Below are 27,407 nucleotides of genomic sequence, written 5' to 3' on the forward strand. Positions count from 1 at the left end.
AACAGTTGAAATAGATTCGACATAGATAAGCTTTGGGAGAGCTGCTGGATTGAAATGAGTCCAGATGAGGTACATGAAACCCTGCTCGTTTAATATGTACAGAGTAGACTAAGAATAACACGAAGCGCAGCGCATATGAGACCTCTCCTCATGCTCAGCACTGGTTCATGATAAGAATATTGCATCAATAATGAAAACCGCTCTATGTTCGTGAGAGCACATCTCTCTATTCCATTTGCGCAAATCTTGCGAAATCTAGTCGCTATCACTAGCACTGCCGGCATCACCCTCTGCCTCCTCCTCATTAACCTGTATGTTCTCACTCAAGATATACTCAGCCTTCTGAAGAGCTGATTTGATATCCTTATGATCGCCATAGACAAGGTCTGCCGGTTTCTGACCGTGTTTGTTTCGCACTCGGGGGTCGCAGCCAGCCTCGCACATCATTTCAATCATCTCTAAGCCGAGGTTGGGATCTTTCTCGTTGGCGAAGCGGACTGCTACATGAAGAGGAGTATCTTGGTCGATGCGGGTAAGGGGGTCGCATTCGAAGTACTGGATATCGAAGAGAGCGTCCATTACATCGTCTGGGTGAGACAGAGCATAATTAGTGGACTGGACGGAGTTTGAGCAAATCCCTTCTGTATACTTACAGCTGCCGTACATCGCACAGATATGGAGAGCATGGTTGCCCATTCCGTCCTTGACATTATTGAAGAATTCTGCTACCTCCTCGTTTGATTTTTCGGACATGGTATCGAGAACTTGTTCGATGAGATGTTGTTGGTCACGCCGACAAGCCTCGACGACCAATTCACGGGGAGAAGCACCCTAGTCAAATTGAGATATCAGCGGAATGTATGAAAAATTCAATCAATAGTTGGAGCGTGTATACCTCATCGTCTGCCATTGCTCTGCTGCCTGGGATAGGCGAATCTATAACAAGCCGGAACGCAAGGGAAGATGCACTTGCCGAGATCAGAAGCGCGTTCTCTTGCCAATGTCGCTCCCAATCAGAAGAATATATGTATAAAAATAAGATCCGAGCTTGACGCTTTCCGAGAAAATATTGATCGAAGCGAGGATGTCAATTGCGAAGGAGGGGTAGGCGTTTGTATTGCGGTCGAATCGGAAGCTCGATTGGAGGTTGGTACGCACAGGTCCGGATCCAGTCTAAACCGACGATGTATTCAGTAAAAGGATGTCTGGGTTTGCAGCATAGCAGGTATAAGAATGAACTACCTCCACTTACAGGTAACTATCTCAGGCAGTAAACAATATGTCGTCGGTCGGAAGAACCGATTATCCGGTCTTATCGTCGAATTTCCCCGCGCCTAAAAATGCCGCAGCTTAAATAACCGCTAACCCGATACGGACTGCACGGCTTTTTTTGATGCCGTCAAGCTTTGCATCATTTAACGTGCGGCAAGAACCTCATTTACTCGACAGATAGAACAATACGTACACTTTCTGTCGATATGCCTCTGACATGTATGTCCCATGCGCTGCTTTCGCTCACCTTTCATATCTTGCAAAGTACAACGAAGCTGACTGGTTGTTGCTAGTTTGCCCGCACTGCAGCAATGCGCTGACCGTCTCTCGAGCCGACCCTTCGACGGCCTACCCAATGGGTGTTAACCGCTTCCAATGCCGCACTTGCCCGTATCAGTTCGTGATCGATCGTCTGGTAAGCGAGGCCATATTCATCGGGTATCCGGGTACCAGGACAGTATGCTAATAGCTGGATAGTATGTCGAAGAAAAAGTGCTGAAGCAAAAGGAGGTGGAGGTCGTCTTCAATGATGAGGAAATGTTCAAGAATGCCGACAAACTTCCAGGTATGAACCTCTTATCGTCGTCCATTGTTCGATGTCGACAATGCGCAGGCATGAAATGGGTTACTAATGTTCTTTTACTCTGTAGTCCAATGTCCGTCAGATACTTGCAACGGCGAGTACGCCTATTTCTACCAACTACAGATTCGCAGTGCTGATGAACCGATGACTACATTTTTGAGGGTGAGTTTTGGTGTCTGCTTCTGTTTAGACTTGCATGCTGACCCAGTTGTAGTGCACCACCTGCGCCAAAACGTGGAGAGACTAAACGGAGGGACCAAATGAGTTGAAAATATGAGATATACACATTGGACACGCTCTCATCTGATAGAGCTAAGTGATTGATCATTGGAATAGTCTTTTCTACATTTGACTAGCGCGCGGCGTTGAAAAGGTTTTTCTATATACCCCGCATGAGCTATTGGCGTTCAGATTTTACACGACACACAGCATGCATTTACAAATCAATTGGATCACTAGAGTTGAACCTAACGAAATCTCTATCGGAGAGACAGATAAGTGTATCAAACAGGGACCAAAACATAAACTCTAGACCACCTGTGGCAACTTGCAAACGGTGCAAAACACCAAAATTCTACTCAGTTAGTAGTATCGCAGAACAGATCCCTCCAATCACGGTCGGACTGACAAGATGTGTTCTGTGCCAGTTCGAGCTAGTCATCATAAGCGGAGCTCAGGCTGAGCAAGTGGGACTGCAACTGCCACTAAGAAGGCACGACCAGCAGCCTTGACGACAGCGCCGCAGAGTTTTCCCCCTAGCAACGTATATCATAATACGTAGGTACATTTCTGCAGCGGCTACGATAGTGGGTAAGCATTGCTACTGTACTAGTTACTGAGTATACTTACATACTACGTAGTAATGGATCAAACGTTTGAGCCCGAACGACATTGTGGATATCCCAGTTGACGTTGCTGCCCAGTTTGTCTGCAGCACGACCCGATCCAGGAGCAATTGAGCAAGCATGTAGCTTGGACGTAGCTAGAGTCGCATGTTGGCTAAAGCCACTGACACGCTACCTGGTTTTAAAATTTTGCTGCCGCAGAGAGAGGTACTGAAGCAGGGTGAAAATTTGTTGTTCAAAATAGTGGGCCTACCGAGGGGTCGAAGGAGGGGTATTCCTACGCATGTTCAGTATACAGCTTTTTCTGAGTTACACAGGAATAAAGATAATATGGGTAGAGAGGACTGAGCAGAGACGAGCATCATTCACAGATAGAGTAGAAGGGAATGGCCGGTCGGGAGTTACTCGAATTGGAGGCCGCATTACTACAGAATACTCCATAAGTAAAACTTTTTCGGGGCATATCGACGGATCATTGGGCGGGCGCAATCAAGGCAGCCAGCAAGCAGCCCCTCCAAGAAAGGAAAGAGCGAGAGCGAAAATTTTTTTATCAGAGTATCAAAGGAAGGTGGGGCGGGCGTCGTTTGTCGCAGTTGCCTCTCGCTTGCCCCTCCATATAAGACTTTCCCCTCCCCCACCCACACAGTTTTTTCTTCTCTCTTTTCTCTCCTTGTCAGCTTCAGTACGTATAAACCTCCCCCCCATCAACTCTCTCTTTTCCATCCTCCATACTCTTCTTTCTCATCTCTCTTTCATCTACTGACTCTTCTCTGCTCAGCACCTCTACGCATTCGGGCCGTAGTATCTGAGCAATTCCTAGAACTCATCTAGTCATCTCCAAGAAACTACATTAGTTCAAAAAAAAACACACAACCTTCACCATGGGGTACGTTTTTCCATCAGCCTCGTCCTCTCCCACCACTGTTTTCATCATACTGACTGTTCTGCTCTCTCTTACAGTAAGGACGAGCGCACTCACATCAACATCGTCGTCATCGGACACGTCGACTCCGGCAAGTCCACCACCACCGGTCACTTGATCTACAAGTGCGGTGGTATTGACGCTCGTACCATTGAGAAGTTCGAGAAGGTTTGTCAACTCATCCCACTACAATCCAAGAACAAGTCACTGACTTGACCACAGGAAGCCAACGAACTCGGAAAGGGTTCCTTCAAGTATGCCTGGGTTTTGGACAAGCTCAAGGCTGAGCGTGAGCGTGGTATCACCATCGACATTGCTCTCTGGAAGTTCCAGACTGCTAAGTACGAGGTTACCGTCATTGACGCCCCCGGTCACCGTGATTTCATCAAGAACATGATCACTGGTACCTCCCAGGCCGATTGCGCTATTCTCATCATTGCCTCCGGTACTGGTGAGTTCGAGGCTGGTATCTCCAAGGATGGCCAGACTCGTGAGCACGCTCTTTTGGCTTTCACCCTCGGTGTCCGCCAGCTCATTGTTGCCCTCAACAAGATGGACACCTGCAAGTGGTCTCAGGGTGAGTACTCTTGTCTGCTTTTATCATGACCACAATGCTAATATGCTACAGATCGTTACAACGAAATTGTCAAGGAGACTTCCAACTTCATCAAGAAGGTCGGATACAACCCCAAGAACGTTCCTTTCGTTCCCATCTCCGGTTTCAACGGTGACAACATGCTTGAGCCCTCCCCCAACTGCCCCTGGTACAAGGGCTGGGAGAAGGAGACCAAGGGTGGCAAGGTCACTGGTAAGACCCTCCTCGAGGCCATCGACGCCATCGAGCCCCCTACCCGTCCCGCCAACAAGGTCAGTACCTCCTCGATTTTTTGAATCCTTTTTATCAGTTCGGCTTACTGACTGCTTCACAGCCCCTCCGTCTTCCCCTCCAGGATGTTTACAAGATCGGTGGTATTGGAACGGTGCCCGTCGGTCGTGTTGAGACCGGTACCATCGTCCCTGGTATGGTCGTTACCTTGTATGTATCCTGACCAACCCTTCTGGCAATCACATGTATTAACTTAATACTTAGCGCTCCTGCCAACGTCACCACTGAAGTCAAGTCTGTTGAGATGCACCACCAGCAGCTCACTGCCGGTCAGCCCGGTGACAACGTTGGTTTCAACGTGAAGAACGTTTCCGTCAAGGAAATTCGCCGTGGTAACGTCGCTGGTGACAGCAAGAACGACCCCCCTGCCGGTGCTGCTTCCTTCAACGCCCAGGTCATCGTCCTCAACCACCCCGGTCAGGTCGGTGCTGGTTACGCCCCAGTCCTCGATTGCCACACTGCCCACATTGCTTGCAAGTTCTCTGAGCTCCTCGAGAAGATTGACCGCCGTACCGGAAAGTCTGTTGAGGACCACCCCAAGTTCATCAAGTCTGGTGACGCTGCCATCGTCAAGATGATTCCTTCCAAGCCCATGTGTGTCGAGGCTTTCACCGAGTACCCTCCTCTCGGTCGTTTCGCCGTTCGCGAGTAAGTCTTTAATCCCTAACCCATTATAATCCTAACACTAAGCTAACATCCCTAAAGCATGCGACAAACCGTCGCTGTCGGTGTCATCAAGTCTGTTGACAAGTCTGTTGGTGGTACTGGAAAGGTCACCAAGGCTGCCCAGAAGGCCACTGGTAAGAAATAAAAATGTGCACGAATTTGGGTGAAAATCTCATGCGTGAACGAATTATTCCTTTATGATCAGGGCTGGTTCAGCTAGAAAATGGACATATTTTAGACTTGTCTGAAAAATGACTCAATGAGAATTATGATTTCCTTTGTTTCTCAACTTCTCGTATCTTAAACCCATTTGTAGCTTAAAACGAGGAAAATCGACGGATATTTCGGTGTTGTAGTGAAATTTTTTGACATATTCCATATTAGGTTAGTATATCCGTCCTGTCGAATACTGCCACCGCCTTGGAGGCCGCCAAGAATCACCACATCAAAATCGAGACATCAACCCTAAATCAAATTATAGTAGACGAGCTTGTGATAGCGGTCCTGAACAAGCCAAGCTATCGACTGGGCATCAAAAACTCTGGAACCCGTGTTCTAGTACTATGACGGGCAATCGTTTGATCCAGGTATAGGCTCTCCAGTTGTACAGCGCTTTCAGAAAGCTCCCCGAGTCTTTTGCAAGCATGTCACTGTCAATGACATGTCGGGGAGTGCGAAGCTATTGATGCTGTCACAAGGAAGTTTATCTCTATTACAAAGGCTCATACATACAAATGTAAATACCATGTGTCAAGCTTTTGATGGTGGCACTACAAGTATGAAATAATATATGCCTACTTTGCAGAAACTAACTGTAGTCTTCTCTTCCACTCAAAATATCAAAATATGGTATCCCGCTTCGGCAATACCATCATGAGAAATAATGGATTCGTTGCCCTGGATTGGGGTTGTGAGGTCAGCATGTCTCATCGGTCTTTGCTGGGCAATCGTATTGAATATCTTTGTTTTGTCTTCGTTTATGACGGCTTTCACTGGTAGTTTCTCATTGCTACCTTGGTGTGTCACTGATCAAAGCGCGAACCCCAACTTTCAATGAGCTCATGAGTTGAGCGAGTTGATTTTCGGTTCTGCAGCAGTCGATCCAGAATTCCATAATGGCCGTAAATGTACCTACAAGTTAGTATTTTGGTCGATGTCAGTTATCAGGTATCAATCGGACAAAAATATCAAGGCATTGATAGGCAACACTGGTCTCATTGAGTCATGACTTAATGTGTGGATTTCATCACAGTCTGCTAATGCACTCCCCACTAACTAACTAGGATGAAATAGTTAAAGGTATCCTTCACATGCTATAGAGTAGGAAAGAGCTTTGAATTAGCCGTTTCCCAATCCTTGCTTTGTGTTCTGGGATCGGGGTAAACCGACAAAGGTTTTTCAGATCTAATTCGTATTCAAAGCCGGCATTGTCCATCTGTTTGCTAGCCCAATGTTATTTCTGTTGGCATAAATAACCTTTGTGTTGTGTCTGCCATGCGTTTCCGCCTTTGTACAAATTGCTTCATACACAAAGGCAGGTTTTATATTCGATACAACTCTTTGACTAAATTGCTTCATGTTGGAGTTGCAAGAAATTGATATTATTAGATTGGAAGTATTGCTATGTGGCCTACAAGCATAAATAATTAGTGTTTCCCACATCCAGTATAGATATCAGTTAGTATAACAATCAAGCAATATTTCTTCCCTTCTTACAAATTTTCCCACGTCGACGATTTCGTTTGGCCGTTTGATAGGGAGGCGAACTTGTCACACACAATTCTCGCTGATATCTCCCACTGAAGCACACAGTTTGTACTGATCTGAATTTGTTCCATCTTCAACTTTTTGACCTTAAAAACCCATCGCAAATACTCTCTCGGCATGGAGTCGTTCCCAAATTACGAAGCAAGGGTGGCTCTCACAATCAAAAGCTTGAGGACATTAAAGATGAATCGCGACTGGAAAAATACGCTGCAATCATGGAGTGATCAAGACCTGGTGGCACTCGTTTCAAGGTTCACTCCAACTGCAGTCAAGAAGTTGCTCGACAAAGAGCACCCCCCCCCGCATTTAACGAGCTCATGGAAGCCCCATGGACTGGAACAATCGACTTTGGTGTATATGCGAAATTGATTTTCGCTGAAGGGGCCATCGATCCAGAGACGGATAACCACTGGGTGTATGTGGGCTCTGCCACAGCGGTCAATGCAGGACTTGCGGCGAGACAAAAACAACACGACCGGCCATCAGAGGCTGAGTATGTTCACCAACTTCCTTAACATTAGTTTCTCTGTCGCTAACATGTAGCAGAAAACGTAAATCACACCATTTCAGACTCGTGTTTGGCCCAATTAAGCGAAAGACCAAGTTTGTTACGCTTTTCCGCGCGCCAAACCCGACCACCATAAGCGATGAAGACGTGTTTCTACATCGCCAACTTTGCATGGTTGTGGAGGCAGTTTATGCAATTCTGCTCGGTGCAATTTGCCCAAAATTAGATGATCGAATCGACGAGGCATGTGTGTATGGCCTGCCATATGAAGTATTCACATCGAGAGGGGCCTGCAGGCGTCTCTGCTTGGTAGAGCCACAGCGACCAATAAAATACACCTTGCCCGATGCCGAGAAACCCAGCAAGATCAAGAAAGCCGGCAGTAAGGCTCAATTCTGGGCTCAATTCTGGGCTGAGAATAAAAAAATGCTTGATCAAACGTCTGAGGAAGAGGAGGAAGACGAGGAGGATGAGGGAGAGGAGGAAGAGGAAGAAGAAAAAGAAGAGGAAGAGGAAGAGGAAGAAGAAAAAGAAGAGGAAGAGGAAGAGGAAGAAGGAGAAGAGGAAGAAGAGCAAGAGGAGATTGTGGAGGATGATGAGGATGACAAAACGTTGTTAGATCCTCCCATCAAAAAAGCAACGAAGCGCGAGAGTCCCGAACAACGTAACGCCAGACTCGAGTATCTCAGAAACTACTACCATCACAGCACGGCGCTACAGAGAAAAGAACCCCGAGCGAGAAAGGAAAAAGAAGCAACTTGCCCGGCAGAAACCCGAGCAGCGTCAAAAGGCCAGGGATTACTCTCGGAGATATCGCGAGGAGCATGCGGAAGAGATCCAGGCCCGGAAAGATGCCATGACAGAGGAAGAACGGCAAGCGCAGCGGGACAAAAGAGCTGCCCAGCAAAGGGCACGGCGAGCAGAGGAAAGCCGAAAAAATCCCAAGCCAAAGCACATCGTGCCTCTTAGGGTTAAACAAGCGCCGGAACCAAAGGCGCCAAAGGAGGAGAGCTAGTAGCTCGACCCACAATGAGAGAGCCATGCATCAGCAGCGTGTGCAAAGAGCACAAAATGCCTACGATAATGCCAAGGCTGCCAAGGCTGATTCATCGAAGCTTGCTGCCCTTGAACTCAAGTTGGCAACTGCTATGGTCGATCGATTTAATTTGAACCAGGGATATGGGAGTAAGAACTTGGCGTTTGTACCGCGAAAGTATTTCCAGCTCGTCGAAGATCATCGCAACAAACAAACCGCTGAGAAGTCGCTAAACCAAAAACCGAACCTCGAAACCAGTCCTGGAGGCCCCCCAATGCCGATTATTCCAGAAGCAGAGAGGGACCAAAACCCATGATTATAATATTCAACTTTCAAGCATCATTAGCGCGGGAATGATGTACTCAAAAGAGGTTTTCAAAGTATTAAAATAAATCCACAATCTCCAAGTAGATCGGAATAGATTACCTTCTAAAAAAATGGCAGTTCAGAAAGTAATCCACTCTTGGTATAGATATAACGAATTTTGATAAGTACAAGAAGGAAAGGTCAAAAGAGTGAAAGCAATAAAAGAATGATGCTATGTACAATTGTGAAGCGATAGGTACGGGTGACCCCAAGGAATAAAACAGAAAGGGATTTTTATGAAGATTAATTAGTACGGAGGTCGTCCGATACCACCGCTTGTCCTCCTGTGTCCATTGGTCTGGTCGACGACGCTCAAGGTGGCGCTGTTATTTTGCGGTAGGACACCGTCGAGGAGTTTCTCAATATCGAGCCTGACGTTGTTCTCTGTGCCCGTGGAACCCTCTTGCTGTTGCTGTCTCAAACTTGCTGCTTTGTGTAGACTAGTGGTCGATCGAGTTCGCTTGCCGCTTAGTGATCGATTTAATGAGGTTCCGTTACTCTTGCCCTTGATAGAGCCTCCGGAATTGATGTGGTTCGGCGACGACACAGAAGAACGGCCATCCGAGCGCGATGAGTTCTGTCGAGACAAATTGGAGGAGCTGGTATCGGGAAATCCACCTGGGATAACGAGTCCTGAAGGGAGAGGTGGGACTGGCGGGRTAGTATCATTGTCGTAGTTATTAATGCTTGTACTGGAGTGTGAGTGTGAACTTGTGGTGGTTGCAGGGGTGGCTTTCGGTGTCTCCGACCCTTCTCGGACGGATTGCGGTCTACTTTCTGCATCGAAGTCTGACGCAGAAAAGGTTCCACTCACGAAACTTTCGCTACTTGAAGTGTGGACGCTGTTATTGCTTGCATCAAGACGACCTCGTAGCGGACTAGATCGACGGACATTAGAGTTCCCGGTCACCGTCAGCATTCTCTTCAAATCATTGACCCGGATGGTAGAGTCTCTGCTTGATATTCCAGAAGCGCCATCTGCTGCCCGGCTGTTAGAGTGGCGTTGATAGCCCTGAGAGCTAGACGAGCTGCCTGGTCCCGCTCCTGCGGCGGTCTGATTGTTCCGATTGAGGCTGATAGGGGACCCCCCATCATTGGATGTATTATTGCCATATCCGTTGGGGTAATAACTTCCATGACTTCGCCTAGAGGTGCCGTTCCTAGACCCGGCCACGGATGATGCCCTTGCCTTCTCCCGCTCCAACACTGCTATAAAGGATTCTTTCGACCAGGTAGAAAGCATATCTTCCTTGACATCGATGGGTAGGGTTGGCGAAGTTTGGGCACTATCCAGATATCCATTGCCAGTAGTTTGAGAAGTAATATGCTTGCCAGGCGAGCCAGGAGGGCTTTGAGGGGCGGCAAGAAGTGTATTGTAGGCTTCTTCAATTTGCTTGACGAGTTCTCCTACAGCACTAAAAGCACGCAAAGGCTCTTGCAGTCCTGGCCTGTCCAGGGATCCGTTGGCCGATGATGGAATTTGACTCACGGAAAGCGGTGGGAGCTGGACCATCTCGAGCCATGTACCGTTTTTCTGTCGCTTGAATATCTCACCGGTGATCGCAGACCCAAGTTGGGAAGAGCCAAACCCGAACTTGTCAGTCAATGCTGTCAAGTAGCCATACACTAAACTTCCAATGTTGACCTGAGAAGTAGCTGTGGTGAGAGCTTCACTCTGCAGCTTCAAGACCATGGGAAGTCCAAACCGCACAGCATTAACACCAAGTTTATCGATCATCTGAACGAGGAGGACATAAATCACCAAGATGTCTTCCTGTTTGTCCGCATATTCGATAGCCGTTTCATAGAGTGATAGATGCAAAAGTTGAAGGAAAACGAAAGAGGCATGCGTGTGTGTTTTGTCGACCGCTGCCATCGACGCATTTCGTTTATAGCCGTCACTTTCACGTTTGGACTGAGCCCGAGAAAGTCTACCAGACGAGTCTGGAACTTTGAGGTCATTCTTGGTAGTTTCCAGTTCAAGCCAAGATGCAAACGCTTCAGCGTACGCGTTACGAACATGACGATCAGAATCACGTACAAGCCATTGTGTGCCTTCCCAAACTTGTAGACCGACTTTGTTTCGCGACTCAATCTCTGGGCCATTTATTGTCTTTCCCTGATTCGCAACAACTAGAATATCCTTGACGGCTTCAAGTGCCACGACGCGCGAAGCTGCCAAGTAGAAGTAATTTTCGGCCTGTCGTTCGCCAGTCAAGTTCGAAATGTTGTTTGTTGATGCATTAGGCTCTGTAATTATCTTTGATAACGTAGCTGTCGAGACATCTGTAGGAGCTAGAGGTCGGATACGCCTCAAGAGGGTCCGGACCATGTCGGAAATTTGATCAGCGTAGTAGGTATGCGTGGCGAGATCAGCAATGCATTGTTTCAACAGTGATGCTAGCTTCACATGTTCAGCGGTAAGCATAGACTCCTGCTGAACTGCGTCATTTGTGTTTGGATCCATCGATGCCGTCGTATCAATCTGAGTAGGCTGACTTGACTGCAACGGAGCTTGATATAGACGGAGTATGTGCTGAACGAATCCAACTAGCACATCAATCACACTCAGCCCAATCATGTTTACTGGTGATTTCAATAGGGAGTCAATCAATGAAGCCATGACGATCTGTTGGCTTATGGGTTGTCCGTCGGCCGAGATTCCTCGTAATATCTCAACAGCAGTGAAAAGGATGATAAAGCGATCCTGTACTGGACACCATTTGGTGATAACGTCCATCAAGGAGCCTGCCCAGCTGCCAAGATCATGCGGCGCCGTCTCAAATTTGTTGTTTCCATCTCTACTCACAATGAAGTGTAGCACAAGGCCTGCCGCTGTTCGTATCTGTGGACGATTGCTGCTAACAACAAATATGCGTTCGAGACATTTGATCGCGAGTAATCGGACTTCCATTTCGGCTACTTTATCAGCATCAGCAGTAGTGCCTGAAGCTTCTGCGACGTTTCCATCGGCAGTATCCACATTTTGAACGGTCACTGTACTCGCGCGACGACGTCTAGCCTGCTCGGGTGTGGCCTTATCGTTGTTTTGTGCTGTTCGATGCAATGAATCCAGAAGTTCTTCACCGCCATCATATACATTTTCCAGAATGACTGGCACGATACAAGCAAGCTGTTTTCCTCCATCGGCGCTGAGACCTTCAGAGCTGACCATGCTCTTGATAGCCTTCAATCCTATGTTCTTCCAGCGCATTCTTATTGGGAGACTAGTCGCCGCGACCTTGGACGAAATACTCGATTTGGACGAGGCAAATGCGGCGTAGCTTTGGACTATGCTTTCATATTGCGTCGCATACCGTTGTTCGGCAGCCAAGACTGCGAGATCCTGGTGGCTGCAGAAAGTCTCAAAGGTTTGTAGAGTCTCTTCTACCATTGCAATGTCATGAGATTGAAGGACGGTGTCGAGAACATTCAGAACCGAGTGTCCGTAAAGAGGTAGTTCGCGGGGTAGCTTCTCGATGAGCGCCGAAAGGATTTGGAGAGTCACTTGGACATTTCTATAATTGTCAAACAGTCAGTTCAGGTTCACACAAACCGGGCGTGAATGATCTTACCCAATCCGTCCTCTGGACACGTCCCGCGCAGCTTTCTTCTCCAGAAAAGCGCCCACCTTTTGCAATTTGCTTCGACGCGTACTAGCGTAGTATAGTAGGTATGAGAGTTCGCTTCCATTCGGTTTGACCTCGAGGACGCCTTTTTGATAGCGAGGAAAGCACTTGAGGATAAGCACTTGGTGCTTTGGGCGACATTTTTGACGCACAGTTTCCATGATGATGTGATAGTTACCGAACGCAAGGCTATAGCGACGTCGCCAAATTGACTCCGGAGGGTGTATGGATGCGTCGGTATGAAGAATATCCTTTATAAAGATTGGGAAGAAGAATGAGGTGTTGATATCTTATGAATATCAGAGAGCGTCAAGTTCGCCTGAGGGTCGTAATGGTCTCCAGGTATCGGAACAGGTGGGAAAAGGAAGGTAAGGAGCAATGCCCAAGATTTTCCCTTTTCGGCGTTCAGCTGACTTTGACAGCCGGATGCGCCAGCAAGAAGCTGGAGTTTCAGTATAACAGTACAGAGTGGCGCAAGAAGATATTCATGATGGAGAGGACCAAACTGGATGGATGAAGTTGTAGATTAGAAGGAGCTGAGTGCCTTGCCTGGTTTGCACGAAGTCGAAAGCGCTTGGGCGGGAATGACGGCGTGCATTGACTCGTGCCGGGTGTGATTGGCCGCAGCTCCGATCCACGCTCTATGTTTACTCTCTTCTATGTATACGCTCTGTTCAAGCACAGCAAGACTTTTGATAAATTGTGTATCTACAACATCACGATTCATTATACCCAGATCTCATCTACGAACAGGAATGTGGAAATAAACGATATCGATAGCCCTGTTTTGGAACTTTCTCTTGCTAATATGTGTTCTTTCTCATCACATCATTGTGCATGAACGAGTCAGCGACATAGTTGAGAGTCCAATTACAGGCCAACTGCCTTTCCCATGATTGTGACCGTCAAAGTTCCCCTCTTTCCTCGGCGATGTATCATAGTTTCAATTCTCCCTTGTAAATCGTACATTCCGCCTGTTCATGAGACAAGTTGTTATACAGAGACAGCTGAATCAGAGTACGTATATTACTTCGAAGTTGTTGGTGGGGGGGGTTTGGTGGGAAGGCCTAGTGCAGACTCCCTCGGTTACACGTGCCGCCAGTAATCAGCACTGATTGCGCTAAACACATCCCAGATCAGTTGTTGGGGAAGAAGTCGAGCACCAAATCGTCCGAGGATGTTTCTGTCCATAGCGCAACTGAGGGAGGCTTCTGATCTGGTTGGTCACTGTAGGATGTTTGTACTTGCGATCGATTCGAGGGAAGATGGGAGTAATTGGTGGTGATCCTGACCGCCTCCTCTAAAGTACAACTGCAGGCGCATATAAGAGCCTCTCTAGTCTTAGCATAGATATTGTTCTTGGCGGAGTGTCGTTTCTGTCATCCGCGGGTTATGAAGGAAAGGCCCCTCAGTTACCCCAGGTGTATTGATCACGATGCTTGTACCCCGTTGTTATGTTCGGCCGTATCCTCATTCTCCGCGCCGGTGGCAGCAGCCTGCCCCTCATCGCCTCCAGCCAGCAAGCTCTCGATTACCTGTGGCCGGATAATATCTCGCCGAAACGAATCTTCCTGCAACAGTCGAAGCGCTCGCAGCGTCGCACCAGGATGGGTTAAGAACTGAGCGTACTCGGGTGTCTTCCAGTAAGAGTAAAGGTAGGCAAGATATGCTTGGAAAGCGCGTGCCTCTTTCCCCGAGGCGGACGACGTGGTTTCGTCATTGGCATCATCATCGCCTTTCTCGTCCACCGTCGACGTACCGAGGAGATTCGGGAAGCTGATTGCAAGGTGAGAGAGGTAGTACGGGTTCGCAAGCGATAAGACGAATTCCAATTCTAAAGTGAAGCGGGGATTCGTAAGCGACGGTGGAGGTGGTTGGTTTTCCATGCTGATTCAGATCGCTTCATGGATGAGAGCTTGGTTCACGGTAAAAACAATGTTGGGGAGCTTGGTCCGCAATAGCTGATGGTGAGGCTAACCTTACTGTAGTTGTGTCAAGTTAGGATCTATAAGAAAGTTTAGCGTTATCTCTCGGTTCAATGATATGTGAACTGAGAGTTTGTATTTGAGCTTCATCAAGTATCATTTTAATGTTGAAGTTAAAGGGCAATAAGCTCCGGCTTGTGCAGTCTGAGCTCGGAACATTGATTTCGCGCTCCGTGCGCGTCGATTTTACTTCACATTCAACGATAAACAACAATACTATGAGTATACTTGCGGCTTGGAAGCACTAAGTCTCAGAGATAGACAAACATTCAGTTGGGATTAATTAGATCCTCACATTGGTCGGCGTTCTATTCTATTATGAAGCCTATCGCAAAACAACATCGAAGCTGACAATAAATTCTCATACCCAACCATTCTCTATTTCGAGTTCGTTTGACTTGGATAGCTTCGTAGCCATCCAATTCGCAACTACCACGTTGCGAMCCCGACACGAAATATGTATTGCCCAGTATATTACTTGGCAGTTTGAAAAAGTCTCACAAGTCTGCAAGGGGCTGTTTCTGCGTGCGAAACCAGCCCATTCAGGTTCCAGGTTGTTGAGTAGTTATGCAGTCGACTCTCAACAAAAGCGTGAAAGCAGAAGTAGCGCTCATCGTTCCAAAAACAAGAATCATGCGTAGTGTGAACTATGTTCTACGATCAACTCACAGACACGCTCAACATCCTGAGTGTCTCAGTCAAGCAGCACAGAGACAATCCTACGGGGCTCCTAGAATTTGACGTCACGAACATTCCTCACTCCAGCCACCTGGTCTTGTCTGAGGTACGTAGATAAGTGGTCACTGTGCAGTAAGGAAACATTATCACCATGCAAACGAGTATCACGAGTTTGTCAACCCTGTACATCTTGCAGGCTTAGGCGGGTCGACATACTACAGAGCATGTTCACATATCTGATTGCGTAACACCCAAGGAAGAAAACGTTAACCCGTCTGGACTTCCGAGTCTTTACCAGATGATTCGCGTGAAAGAAGGAATGGGGTCATCGGGAGACTCAGATCTTGTTCTGCCACGAGGACGGCCGTGGCGTGCCAGGTAACATATGACAGGAATGTGATTGCTAGGCAAGTTTCGGCGTATCGAAATAGATCGGTGAATCTCAACCTAGACCAGTCTGTCATCAGAAAAAGCAAGCATATCCGGAGAGATGTCGTCACTGTTGTAGAATCGCTCTATGCATCTGCAAAGGGTCTTTGCCAACCTTGAGTCTTAGACCGGATTATTGGCGGATATAAGACAAGCCAGGGAGTGGGCTTCAACGGTCCGGAGATGATGGAAATACACTGTATGTGAGATTATTGTACCACAAGTATTTTGTCAGTTGGGGCTCACTTCTTTTAGATACGCTCAGTAGCAACAATCCCATCTAGCTCACAAAGAGGCTGTCGACATGCAGAACAAAAAAGTACCGGTCTCGCTGACGGTTTCCCCACGGCGCCACGTAGCCCCTCTTCTCTCTGTGGTTCACTGGCTGTAGACTTTAAGGGGCTTTGCACTAGCCTGGAACAGATAAAGCGAGTCCATTCGACCCGCATTTTCGCCTGGGGCCGTGCCTGAGGGGAACTCAGAAACTGGTGGAATTTAGCAGAGCGCAGCCTCGGCGAAATCGGCGTGCAATGCGAACAACCATTGATATGAAGACTTAATCAAGGCGAGATTGGCTGCGATTCGGATGCGAACGCCATGTCTCTGGCTAAACGTCACCTTGCTAGGTTGGTTCAACTAAAATGTGCCCAAGGTTCGAAGATGCCAAGATGCCGGACAGTTTAGTTTGAATTGGCTCGTGATGTCCACCATACTACTAGATAGTATGTATGGCTAATTGAGGATAGTCTGCGCTGTGGCTGAGGTGTTCAGAGTCAGACAGAGAGCAGAAGAGGAGAGTGTCGAAGAGGAAAGAGGGACACGGGACTGTCTCTCGGGTCTCTCCTTCCCCACCGCGAACCGAAGCTGCCCTTTTGTACCTGTCGTGCCTTCCGTACCTTTCGTAGAATAATCGACTCCTTATTCCCTCTCCCTCTATTCTTGGGCAAATAATCCCTTCACCTCGTCCAGCGACACTCTGTTTGAGTTCATAGCCTATTTCCTAGCCTGAGTCAGGGGCCGACTGCCAAAGTCTCTACTGTGGCTTACTCATCTTCGAGACCGCTAAAAAGACCCCCTCTCGTGCCTCGCTGGTCTACACTTTTATTTTCTGCCATCCAGCGTGCATTCATACATACGATCAACTCGTGTGCCACCTACTTTTATTCCCCAACCAGCAGCGTATCATCGTGGCAACTGCTACATGCCGTACTAGCAACCCTCCGGCGATCGTCTGATTACGAATCCACTTTGTCTCTCCGCTCAAAAGACCGCCAGCCAACAGGGGCCGGCGAATGTCAGAAGGATATCTGTGCCTCGTCCGCCTTTAATCCTGCCTCTGCTACCACATTAATCAAACCAATCGCTTTCTGTATAACAACTGGAGTGTCTCCCACAAAGAACTTTCTGCGGTCAGACTATCTCTCGCTGTTTATCGTCCATACACCAGCTTGGCCCACCAGCTACAGCGATAACTAGTCTTTCCACTCGACAATTCTGAAACCTCCTGAGCACGTCAGGAGCGGCAATCGTTCCTGGCACATTTCAGAAGTGTCCACTTCCTCAAGCCCAAATAATATCTGTTTCATTTACGCTGTTTTGCCGCCTGCACCTCTGCACCAAAACGTCCGTCGTCGCGCCCCTTACCATTCCAAATTGGCTTGCGACGACTTTTCGCCATCCGCATATCATTTTTGTTTTCGCATCTTGTAGTCCAATCGTACAATCGGACTGCAATTTCCAGCCTGGCATCTACCGTCTATAAGTGATACAAACAGGTTGACGCTATTGTGCAAGTCTCAAACAAAGCGCACCCACCATGTCGCTCGCTCCGCTCTCCGTGCCTGGTAAGTCGTGAAATCTTGTTTTTTACCATCTGCTTGCTTGGTAGCTGGGTCCTGGGCGAATCGCCGTTTGACCTATTGATTGCAATGCCGGCCGATAGACCTGTCTCACCAGGCTTCATGCAATCAATCAATCAACCACCTTCCTATCTTCATATCCACCACAGTCAAACGAGCGACGAATAGTTTTTGGCACATCATTTAGCTAACGAGTCGTCTTAAATCTTTTACAGAGCACAAGCCCGCGCAGCTCAGTATTAATCTGGGCTCCAACAACCCTTTTCGCAACCGTGCCGTTTCTCCTTCCAGCACCTCTCCCATATCGCCAAGCCCGCGACCTGAACGACCTCGCTCGACAAATCCTTTCCTGGATAATACTGATATGATGTCGCCTCAATCTGCCCCAGCTGGGGCTATTCTGTCACCTTCGAGTGAGAAGCAAACTTTCACGGGCAATACTGCTGAGCTATTTGTGAGTTTCGACCTTGGAAACATAAATCCATTTTGAGAGCGAAGGTAGCTGATTGTCGATTTCAATAGGAAAACCTCTCGCTTAAACCTAGCTCAAAGGAGCGTCGACCTGCACCCCCTCCGCCAGATAAGCCATCTTCATCCCGACCCGCCGCTGCTCGGCCGCCTACCTCTCGGCCGCGACAAGAGACTCGAGATCGCGAGAGAAATCGAGATCAGTCGAACAAGAAGCGCGAAGAAGATCCATTCGATATCTTTGCCGACCCCCCGAAGAAAGAATCTTCTCGTCCCTCACGACCTCGTGAAGGACGTACTCGCCCTCGTCGAAACTCTGAATCTTCAATCATGGAAAGACCGAAGGCCATGGATCCAGAGGATGAAAGACGTCGACGCGAGAGACGACACCGTGAACGTGAGCGCGAACGTGACGGAAAGCCTCGCTCTAAGCGCGCACCCGGTTATCGACTGGATGTAATTGACAAGCTGGATGTCACCTCAATCTTTGGCACAGGATGTAAGTCTCTTCAAAAAGCTTTGCCGTTTCATCCATTAGAAGCTAACGCTTAGCTATATAGTGTTTCACCACGATGGTCCTTTTGACGCATGCAATCCTAATCGCAACCGCAAGGGCTCTAAACAAGCACCGATGCAAGCGTTCCCTAAAGATTCGAAGAACATGGCTCTTGGTGGCGCTGGTCCGAATAATTCACGCCTGAATCTGGAACTCATTCATGGCCACACCGCCGAAGGATATTTGGATTATTCTGCTACTGGCGTTAAGAAAGAGGAAGCCTTTGATTCAGCTCGTGCCGAAGTTATTCATGGTACTGAGAGCATGGGTCTTGGTACAAGTACTTTCTTAGAGGGCACGCCTGCTAGTCGTGCAGCGATTCAACGGCGCCAAAGCGAAAGCGATCAACAACCACCGGCCGGCGGTCTTCAGCGCACCAAGAGCTTGGCACAGAAATTCAAGGGTATCAATCGAACGGGCACCGTCAGGGTCACATCTCCAGATAGCACCCAGAGAAGCCCAGCTAGCGCCGGCCCTACTAGTGGCTCCAGCCGAACCCAAGAGAGAAATCCATTCTTCCAAGACTATGATGAGGCTTACGATGCAAAGACAGGCAAAATCGACGAAGCCAGAATTGGTGGACGGAATCGAGCATCTAGCAGCCCGAGAAGGGCAGCTGGCCTGGAGAGAAAAACCACGAACGGATCGATCGGTGCAGAAGAGAACAGACAGAACGGCGGTGGTTTCATGAATAGGATGAAGAGTTTGAGACGACCACGACCGGAAAGACGAGTCCCTTCTGAATAAAGTATTGTCATTGTCATTGTCTTTGCTTTTAGGTTTTTGACATGTTGGGGCGGAAACACTTGCATTGACCACTGCCCGGTTTTCATTATCGACTACTTCATTCAAATTGGAAGCATTTCATGGAGATACTTTGACGGGATCGTTGTTTTGGCGCAGATTTTGCAATGTCTCTTGGTTGATCTATTTCTTTACACAGGCGCATAATCAGGATATGTTATCTGCGTGTTTGTATTTTCTCGCGTCATTAGATATTTAGSGAGCCATTATTCGTTCTATCGATATAGTTTAGGCAGTTACAGTTAATGGAGTTGACATGTTTGTATAGCAACATATTGTTCGTGATAGATACCGGCACCTGGGACTAGAAGTGAACAATTGATAAAACATTAGCATTGAGGAATTTCTGTGTCGTGGTCCAATCTTGTAGCTGTGCACTACCGACTGACTGAGATCATTCCTAATTACCTCCGCAGACTCAACTTTTCAACCACTTAAATCTCAAATCTGCCAACTTTCACAGCCAAAACGCATTTTAACAAAACCCAGGAAAGGATGGCCACAGACCAACGACACGTTTATAGCAGTCATCCCGCTTTCTCGGTTCTAGCATCTGCGTTACTCCCTTCTCCACAGGAACCCTCGGAATATAAGATATCGAGCCATACATCGACATGGAATCTGGAAGCCGATATCAATGAGTTTTCCAACTTATCAAAATACAGAAATGATAGACGGAGTTTACTTCGATGTGGGATAACAATTGGGCTATCATATCTGAAAGAATGGGGAGATGTGAATTTACAAAGCAGAGATTCGCTTGGTGATGTAGTTTTTGCCTCACTCTCCAGAACGGAATTGAATGGTTTTGCTGACCGAATTTGTATAGGTATCGAGGAGGCTTTTGACATCATTTATGGCGAGCCTGCCAATACAAAATGAAGAGTCGGAACAAGGGCAGCAAAGCGAGAAGAAGACCAGAGTGTTCATTATCCATCCTATACAATCAACGATGTTTGCGCCAGAAACATTATTTAAAGGTCTTCTGGAATGGCAAAATCTCGAAAACATCAACAAGATGATGTCAGAAAAAGAAGTCTTGGTTCTTCTAGATCAAGTAGAACTGTTACCTGTCCACGACTTTTCATCTGCCACGCAGGCTATAAGCCAGGTTTCTGATGCGATATCGAACATCCGCGAGCAGCATCGTTGCGGATCAGTCGAAGACTCAGAAGAAGAAAGAGATGATGAAGAAAGCCGCCAGCCACCAACAACGCTCCTCATAATCGAAGGCCTCGACACAATGGCTGAAGATGTCATACACAACTCTAATGCGATGCGAGGAAGTGCTATTTTGACTCCTGTCTTGAGGACGTTGACCCATTTGTCGCGGATGCATACTTCTTTCCTATCTATTCTGCTTGTCAATACGACTGCGTTAGGGTCTTTGCAACAGCAAAGTCAATCGCAGCAAATATCTGCAACTCAGACCTCGGCCGACGATGTAAGTGGTCGAACGACGACGATGGGGACAGCAGGTGGTTTACATTCGGCTTTTGCGCGAGAATATACGCAACAGCATGAACGACAGGTACGGCTGCTTCTGAATACTCTACTATCAAGGACGCTGGATCAAGGCATTGATATCCATCTGCTGCTGCAGGTGAGAAGGGGGCAAAGTCTCGTTGAGGTTATCAAGGATCGAACCGGGGATGGATTAGGGAAGTGGTGTGTTTGGAAATGATATGCATGTGTTGGCCTTGGGTGGCGATGATTTAACGTATGTCTAATAAAGTGTATTGCATAGCATGCATTTCCTACCTTTGATCGGTCAACACCTGATCACATAATATCTAGGTAGTCACGAAGTGATGCTATATCCCAAGAATCAAAGCGTATATGAATCCATGTATTTCTATCTGTCATTGAGAGATCCGATTCCATTCCCAAATGCCCTTCAAACGACAAATCGTACAGGAAATGAAAACTCAACCAGCGTGTGTCCTCAAAACAGCTCCCTCAGCAATCGCATTGGCTTCCTTCTCGCATGCCTCGAATTCATTCTTTAGCATAGCCTCTTCGAATGCAATGTCTTGCTGCACAATTTTGACCCATTGTTTATGTCGATCGCACCGTTTCTTCATGCATACACCTCGAGAGAACTCGGCGAATTCGGCGTCCTTGGTGGTATTATTATTACGATTATGTTTGTTTTTCTTTTTGTTCTTGCCGTTATCATCGTCGTCGTCGTCATCCTCATCGTCACTGATAGCGACACCATTGCTTGCAAGGTTGTCAATCGGCTCGGCTTCGAGTTTACCCTCTTCAAAGGCCTTTCGGCCCGTTTCCGTATTCTGGCGCCAATCATCGAGTTCTTCCTCATTCCAAGACATACGCGCGTCCCAGCCGCAGATATCTTTCCACCCGCCTTTTGGCTCTTTGGCTTTGAGACGATCGAGTACCGCTTTTGCTTTTGCTCTCACTAGGCCTAGGAATCCATTGCGCCGTGCTATCATCCGTCGTTGATGTCGGTATTGCTCGCGTCGCGCGCGTAATTCTTGTAATTTAGCTTCCTCTGCGGCGGAGTAATTGACGCCCGGTGGATTGATGTCTAAGCCCAATTTATCTGACTTGAACAATTCTTCTTGCTCGAGATCATCCTCATCTTGGACTGCTGTATTTCCTTTACCGTCTTTCTTTCTTTTTGACTTGGCCCCATCTTCATCGTCGTCCTCATCTTCCACCTTCGCTGTCGTCTCTATCTGTCTCGCTGGTGGCGAAGACGAGGGTGGAGGCGTGATCAATGTATTACCCAGTCGTCGGAACTCGACGGAAGATGATACCCCCATGATCACAGCCTTGAGATCACTGACCGTCAAAATACCCCCTCTACTGCCAAGCTCTTCCAGCACAGGTCGACCACGCTGATCGTGCTCGTCATCTTCGTCATTGGTATCCATGACGGAGTCGCCGTCGCCATCGACACTGCGGCTATCGCGATTTCGATTGATCTCCCGAACACGATCTAGCGCCGACGGGGTAAGTGTAGAAGCAGGACCGGAATGCGTCGATCTGAGCTGCCCTGTCATCTGGCGCATAAATTCTCGGCCGTGCTCATCTGAACAATACTTGCTGATTCTCGGTTTGGTTATTCGTGCTGGTTTCCTGCAACCTTTCAAGCGACAGATTGGTTTCCACGTGGTTTGGCCTTTTCCGGCCTCATTGCAATTGGGACCTGTTCTTGAATCAGTCAAAAATTCTTTCACTAGAAAATTGTACACTCACAAATATATCGCTCAATCAGTTCCTCATCTTCCTGTTTGATATTGACACACTTCCCATGAAACCAGTCATCGCMCCCGCCGTCACAGCCAATCATCCACGTATGATTATCAGGTCTGCGGCAGATACAGAACACTTCGTCGGGGTTCTCAACGTCGCTACCGGCCTCATCATCCTCCTCTTCTAGCTGTTGTCCATTCGTAGAGGTAGTGGTCGCGGCACTCTGTTTCGATGAAGGCTTCTTCTTTGTAGGCTTGCTCTTCTTACTTTCTGGGGCTGGTGATCCGTTTACCGAGGATGTTGGTCGCTTCTTAGCGGTTGGCCCTTTGACCGAAGACGCAGGACTATTGGACCGCCGGTCACCAACACTTTCTGTATCCAGGGCATCAATCTTTCGTTTCTTCGACGGAATCTTGGTCGCTATAGACGCTTTCTTCGTAGATACGGATGAGGACTTTCGCGCGTTTGGCCCGAGTTTTGATGGGATCAATGGAGCCGATGGCGAGGATCTGTCGATAGATGATGCTCTTGATGTTGATCCGCGTTTTAGATCATGAATCTTCTTTGGTGTTGGGTGTTCATCGGCACCATCATATTGCGGAGTGCGAGCCCCAGACTGCGCCGCAGGGACTTTCTCTATACTTGCGGCTGCTATTTCGGTTTTAACTCTAGGCTCGCTATCGTGTCCATTCCTGTCCTGTATAGGTTCTCCGCTAGCATCCAGGAAGTCATATAAATCAGCCCACGCTTGATCCTGTGTAGATCTCTCGCCCGACGAAAAGATGTGTGAACGTTCAGGTATACGGAGTAGACGATGGATCTTCTTTGCTCGTTCGTGCCCAAAGTAGCCGCTTTGTCGCCAACCAGTTATTGCGACCACCTGACCGTTGTCGACTATAATGTTTGATCGCACCATGTCGTTATGCGTAAGACATAAAACCTCATCCTCGTCCCGCGACGCAAACAGGATATCTTGCTCGACGTCGGCTATATCCGGTTGTGGAACGCCATTCAGACCTTCGAATGCGTACGACGGGGTTACGAAGTGATCATCGATAGCCGTAAGACGTTGCAGAATGCGCCGACATTGTGTCTTGAAACCGTTTTTTTCACTCGTCGTTAGATAATTCCATGCGACTTCCAGTGATACTCCAGGTATACGAGTTTCGACCACTATATTCTTTTGGTCGATTGTTCCGCAGAAGAATATGGTTGGGACGGCAACATTCAAGTCTTTCAAGTGTTCTTCAGCTTTCCTAGAGGCGATCAATTCATTCGCATTGAGGCACGAGTATCGCTCGGCGGCAGTGCCTTCAGCGCGATCGCCATCCACGTGTATCAAGACCTTACCAATTGCGAACGCAGCGCGAGACCCGACAACGTTGAGCGAGTTTTTGGGTGTACAGTGTTGCCGCACGATCTCCGCCCAATACTCCCGCTGTGTTTCGCTTTCGGAACTGTGCCAGTCCTTGAATTCAGGTTCAAAATCGTCAGCCTGAGGAGCATAGCGTCCGTAATGAGGACTTCGACCCAGGTACGGATCCTTCTTCGGCACCCGCTTAGGGTCTGCTTCGTAGGGGTTCACCCCCATTGTACACAATGCGCAACCTTTGGTATGGTGCCCAGCATCAGGATTATTGACCGTGAAAACTCATGATAAGCATCTAGAAGTACATGAGATATCGATACGGAAGAGTTGCCTTGCTTGACAGGTTAGTTCCGCGGGCCGCAAAACTGAAAAGTCGCGCAAACTCTCTGCGCAACGTCGGCGGTAGAACCAATAGACGCGGGCTCAATGAAGTCTTTGAGGACCGCCTGTGAGTTCTTAGGTGGATTCAGATATTCCTTGCTCGAGAGAGTAATTGTGCCCCCCCGGATTTATTTCATTGCGTTCTCGTATGGCGAAGAATGGTACAGAAACAAGAGAGTAGCGGAGAAATCAGGGATTCCGAGGCGGAGTCGTAGCGACACGCAGAACACGGTGAAGGCGATGAGTTGGCTGCGAAAAAGAAGTCAACAGTAGAGAAAAATCGTAAAAACGTTTCTCGTTCTAGGCGATACGTTTTTTTGTGGTTATATTAGCGATGTCCAAGAAATAAATGTATGGCTATGCCGAAGGAAGGGACCGGCGATCAAGCTTCAACTTTCAGCAGACAAGCACGGAAAAATAAAAGTCCGGCCCGATATGGTCAGGTCGCGCGACCAAAGTTTCCGATCAACGCGTCGCCGACTCAATTTTACCTTACTGGGAAGGCTAGTCCAAGTGCTCGAAAGCATCATACATGTTCATTCATGTTTAGTCCTACATATGATATAGTCATTATTAAAATATTATTCTTACCATCAGCCTCATTGTACAGTGGTCTCAAATGATCCTAGATTTCAGAATATGTAGATGTAGATGGTCGCGTATATGTTTGACCTCGTGCGCCCTCCTGGTATCGATGCAACAAACGCCTCAAAACAATAATCCCACGTGTCAAGTCATTAAAATTTACATGAATACAAGTAGTCAAGAAGACTGGGCGCTGAGGTTTTATGTCCCCAGGAAAACAGCCTCCTGTAATGCAGGCATAACGTAGCTTGTCAATGGGGCTTGTAGTATTTCGCGTCGTAAGTCGTTCTCCCACGAGCGCATGGTGTGTTCCTGGGCCCGAAAAGTCAGGCATTCAAACAAAAAGTTGTTTAGTCGCAGCCATGACTGGAGTCCTAAACGCTTCGCAACTTTAAGCATACGGCCGACAAACCACGGCCTGTCAAAGGGAGATGTCGCCGTTTCGGAATATTGCGAGAAATCGCCAATTGGTCGAGAAGCTGGTGGCAGCGATAGCGAGTGCATGGCAAACGGCACGGAATCATTGAAGGCAAAGTCCTTGCATGCTAATAGTATTTGCAAAAGAGCCTCTATCGACGCATCAACGTTGACCTCGCTATCTCGAAGTTGAAGTATGGCATGCTCTATAAAAGCTTCGGTTCTGGGAACTGAGTATCGATAATCCCAGAGTGCGGCATTCAGCATCATGAGGGCCGCCAGTCGGGTGATGAACTGCTTTCTATCTCCAGTGAGAGTCTTGCGCTTCTCCGCAGGAGATGCTAAAATACGGTGAAGAGTTGATCCAGGTCCAAAGGCAGAGTATCGGACAGGCGCATCTTTTGACGATAGTTTCATACGTTGGCTCAATGCCAGATGTTCACATCGCGTGAGAAAATCTATGAATTCCTCGCATTGCAAGGCAATCTCCTCCTTGGCTGTGTTCGTAAAATGATGGGTTGTAGGTGAAGGAGTGCGATCTAAGGTAGTCGGCGATACTGAATTTGGTGGTGATGGAAAAGAGGTCGTAGATGAGGCAATCGGAGATGACTTTATAGCATAATTATGATAGCGCTCATCTTCAAAATGGAATGCATCCGCATCGGAGACATACCCGGCTAAAATATAGTCTTGCCAGTTGATGAGTCTCGCGAGCTTGGTGTTTTGAAAGGCGATAGGACCTCCGCGGCGCCGTATGAGCTTCTGGGCTTGACGCATGTGGATCCAACTAATTTCTTTGTGTCCTGGCCGGGGATCAAAATCTTCAAGAGCGGCAGCGCTCATGCAGGCAGTGATCACATTGTCAGTTGTGTCATAAGGATACTTTTGCATGTGATCGCGAAGCATAGAAATAGCAAGTTGTCGATAACGCAAAGTGCTATCCGTCTCGTTCTCATTGCGAACCCAGGCCCAGGTATTTGCGGCGTGGACAAGAATGGTATTGACAAAGGTCAAAGCACCTTTCATGGCCTCCGGGACGAAGATCTCAGTGTACCAATTGTGCGCTCGTTTCGTACGAAAGTGGTGTCCGTAAGAGACTGCTGGCATTTCGTTCACGTAGAAATCAAACAGACGCTGGTCTTCCTTTGAGGAATTCCATGGTAGGGTATCAAACGGGTCGGTTCTTGCGGCACTCAAGACAGTTCGAGGAGGCGACAACATGGTTGACCGAGTCGATTGAGGTGGAGTGCTTTGGAATCCCGCTCCAAAGTCGAGGCCATAGTTTTCGCCGTCAATTGTTGGATCAAAATATCGAACGGACGAAGAGGAAGAAGAGGGAGATGACGAGGAGAATTCGCTGTAGTCGGAAGAGTGATATCGATGGGTGTTGCCGTGCGGGACAGGTACTATCCTGAGGCTTGATTCTTCCTCTTTCTTATCAGCATCACGTGTAGCCGTTCGCCTTTGAGCTTTCCCTCCAATGTTCGACTCCTTCGTTGGTTTTGTCGCCTTGCCTCGCGATCGCTTGGCGGTCTTTTTGATCGAGTTTTTCGCGTCGCTATCTTTGTCGTCGTTCGGACGTTCTTGCTGCTGGGTCTCTATCCGTTTCTGTCGCATATACTCCTGCATAACATGGCGCTTGACTTGTGTAAGATTATCGGCGCTGTCTTTTGATAAATCGATGAATTGCCATCGACTCGGCGGCATGGTTGTCGCTCGGCTTCGCGACCGCGAGCGCAAATCGACGGGTTTGAGTACGATGCTCTGCGTTTCGCGAGGGAGACGATTGGGAACGAAGCGCATGGATGGCTCGGCGGAGAGTCGCAGAACTATCACAAATCACAAGTGACGATGCCAGGAGGAAGCGAACGACAAAACTGGGGAAGTCGGAAGCGCGAGCAAGCGATGGAGAGTCACTTGATATCCACAGTCCACTTGAAAGTCGGGAGAGCCCCACGCTAGATTTTAGTTTCGTGTACAGAGCACAGCCCGTGCAGGTGCATGGAGAAGACGCAGTGCTTATTTATCTACTGCTTTTCGGCGACGCAAAACTCAGTCTTACTTACGTACACAGAGCAGACCAATCTCTGCTATCTTACTCCAGTCGAGGGAAAGATTGCCGGGAGTGCACAAGGCCGGATTGGTGGAGATGGGATAGCAGAACACTGGACAGT

The 27,407-nt window shown here is 48.0% G+C and overlaps 8 protein-coding genes across 8 annotated transcripts; 3 read left to right on the forward strand and 5 right to left on the reverse strand.

Annotated features, from left to right (window-relative positions):
* Window positions 1-255: 255 nt before the first annotated feature.
* On the reverse strand, window positions 256-753 carry BHQ10_000413 (uncharacterized protein; the record flags this gene model as incomplete). Its single annotated transcript, XM_040876462.1, has 2 exons — window positions 256-587; window positions 654-753. 2 exons carry the CDS (start codon window positions 751-753, stop codon window positions 256-258), a joined length of 432 nt encoding a protein of 143 aa, XP_040728918.1.
* A 725-nt stretch (window positions 754-1,478) lies between these two features.
* BHQ10_000414 (uncharacterized protein) lies at window positions 1,479-2,102 on the forward strand (the record flags this gene model as incomplete). The annotated part of the gene is made up of 5 exons (XM_040876473.1): window positions 1,479-1,491; window positions 1,566-1,687; window positions 1,750-1,837; window positions 1,923-2,017; window positions 2,070-2,102. The coding sequence occupies 5 exons, from the start codon at window positions 1,479-1,481 to the stop codon at window positions 2,100-2,102; spliced, it is 351 nt and encodes a 116-aa protein (XP_040728919.1).
* A 1,479-nt stretch (window positions 2,103-3,581) lies between these two features.
* On the forward strand, window positions 3,582-8,464 carry BHQ10_000415 (uncharacterized protein; the record flags this gene model as incomplete). Its single annotated transcript, XM_040876484.1, has 10 exons — window positions 3,582-3,586; window positions 3,661-3,790; window positions 3,845-4,199; window positions 4,251-4,489; window positions 4,552-4,658; window positions 4,713-5,156; window positions 5,214-5,308; window positions 7,215-7,434; window positions 7,488-8,113; window positions 8,157-8,464. 10 exons carry the CDS (start codon window positions 3,582-3,584, stop codon window positions 8,462-8,464), a joined length of 2,529 nt encoding a protein of 842 aa, XP_040728920.1.
* Window positions 8,465-9,098: 634 nt separating this feature from the next.
* On the reverse strand, window positions 9,099-12,641 carry BHQ10_000416 (uncharacterized protein; the record flags this gene model as incomplete). The annotated part of the gene is made up of 2 exons (XM_040876495.1): window positions 9,099-12,369; window positions 12,427-12,641. 2 exons carry the CDS (start codon window positions 12,639-12,641, stop codon window positions 9,099-9,101), a joined length of 3,486 nt encoding a protein of 1,161 aa, XP_040728921.1.
* A 1,269-nt stretch (window positions 12,642-13,910) lies between these two features.
* BHQ10_000417 (uncharacterized protein) lies at window positions 13,911-14,366 on the reverse strand (the record flags this gene model as incomplete). Its single annotated transcript, XM_040876506.1, has 1 exon — window positions 13,911-14,366. The coding sequence occupies one exon, from the start codon at window positions 14,364-14,366 to the stop codon at window positions 13,911-13,913; it is 456 nt and encodes a 151-aa protein (XP_040728922.1).
* Window positions 14,367-17,388: 3,022 nt separating this feature from the next.
* On the forward strand, window positions 17,389-19,202 carry BHQ10_000418 (uncharacterized protein; the record flags this gene model as incomplete). Its single annotated transcript, XM_040876517.1, has 4 exons — window positions 17,389-17,416; window positions 17,647-17,885; window positions 17,954-18,398; window positions 18,460-19,202. 4 exons carry the CDS (start codon window positions 17,389-17,391, stop codon window positions 19,200-19,202), a joined length of 1,455 nt encoding a protein of 484 aa, XP_040728923.1.
* Window positions 19,203-21,187: 1,985 nt separating this feature from the next.
* Window positions 21,188-24,072, reverse strand: BHQ10_000419 (uncharacterized protein; the record flags this gene model as incomplete). The annotated part of the gene is made up of 2 exons (XM_040876528.1): window positions 21,188-22,434; window positions 22,485-24,072. The coding sequence occupies 2 exons, from the start codon at window positions 24,070-24,072 to the stop codon at window positions 21,188-21,190; spliced, it is 2,835 nt and encodes a 944-aa protein (XP_040728924.1).
* Window positions 24,073-25,017: 945 nt separating this feature from the next.
* On the reverse strand, window positions 25,018-27,036 carry BHQ10_000420 (uncharacterized protein; the record flags this gene model as incomplete). Its single annotated transcript, XM_040876540.1, has 1 exon — window positions 25,018-27,036. The coding sequence occupies one exon, from the start codon at window positions 27,034-27,036 to the stop codon at window positions 25,018-25,020; it is 2,019 nt and encodes a 672-aa protein (XP_040728925.1).
* Window positions 27,037-27,407: the final 371 nt, after the last annotated feature.

Source organism: Talaromyces amestolkiae (assembly GCF_001896365.1).
Source record: "Talaromyces amestolkiae strain CIB chromosome Unknown scaffold1.1, whole genome shotgun sequence".
Taxonomy (NCBI): Eukaryota; Fungi; Ascomycota; class Eurotiomycetes; order Eurotiales; family Trichocomaceae; genus Talaromyces; species Talaromyces amestolkiae.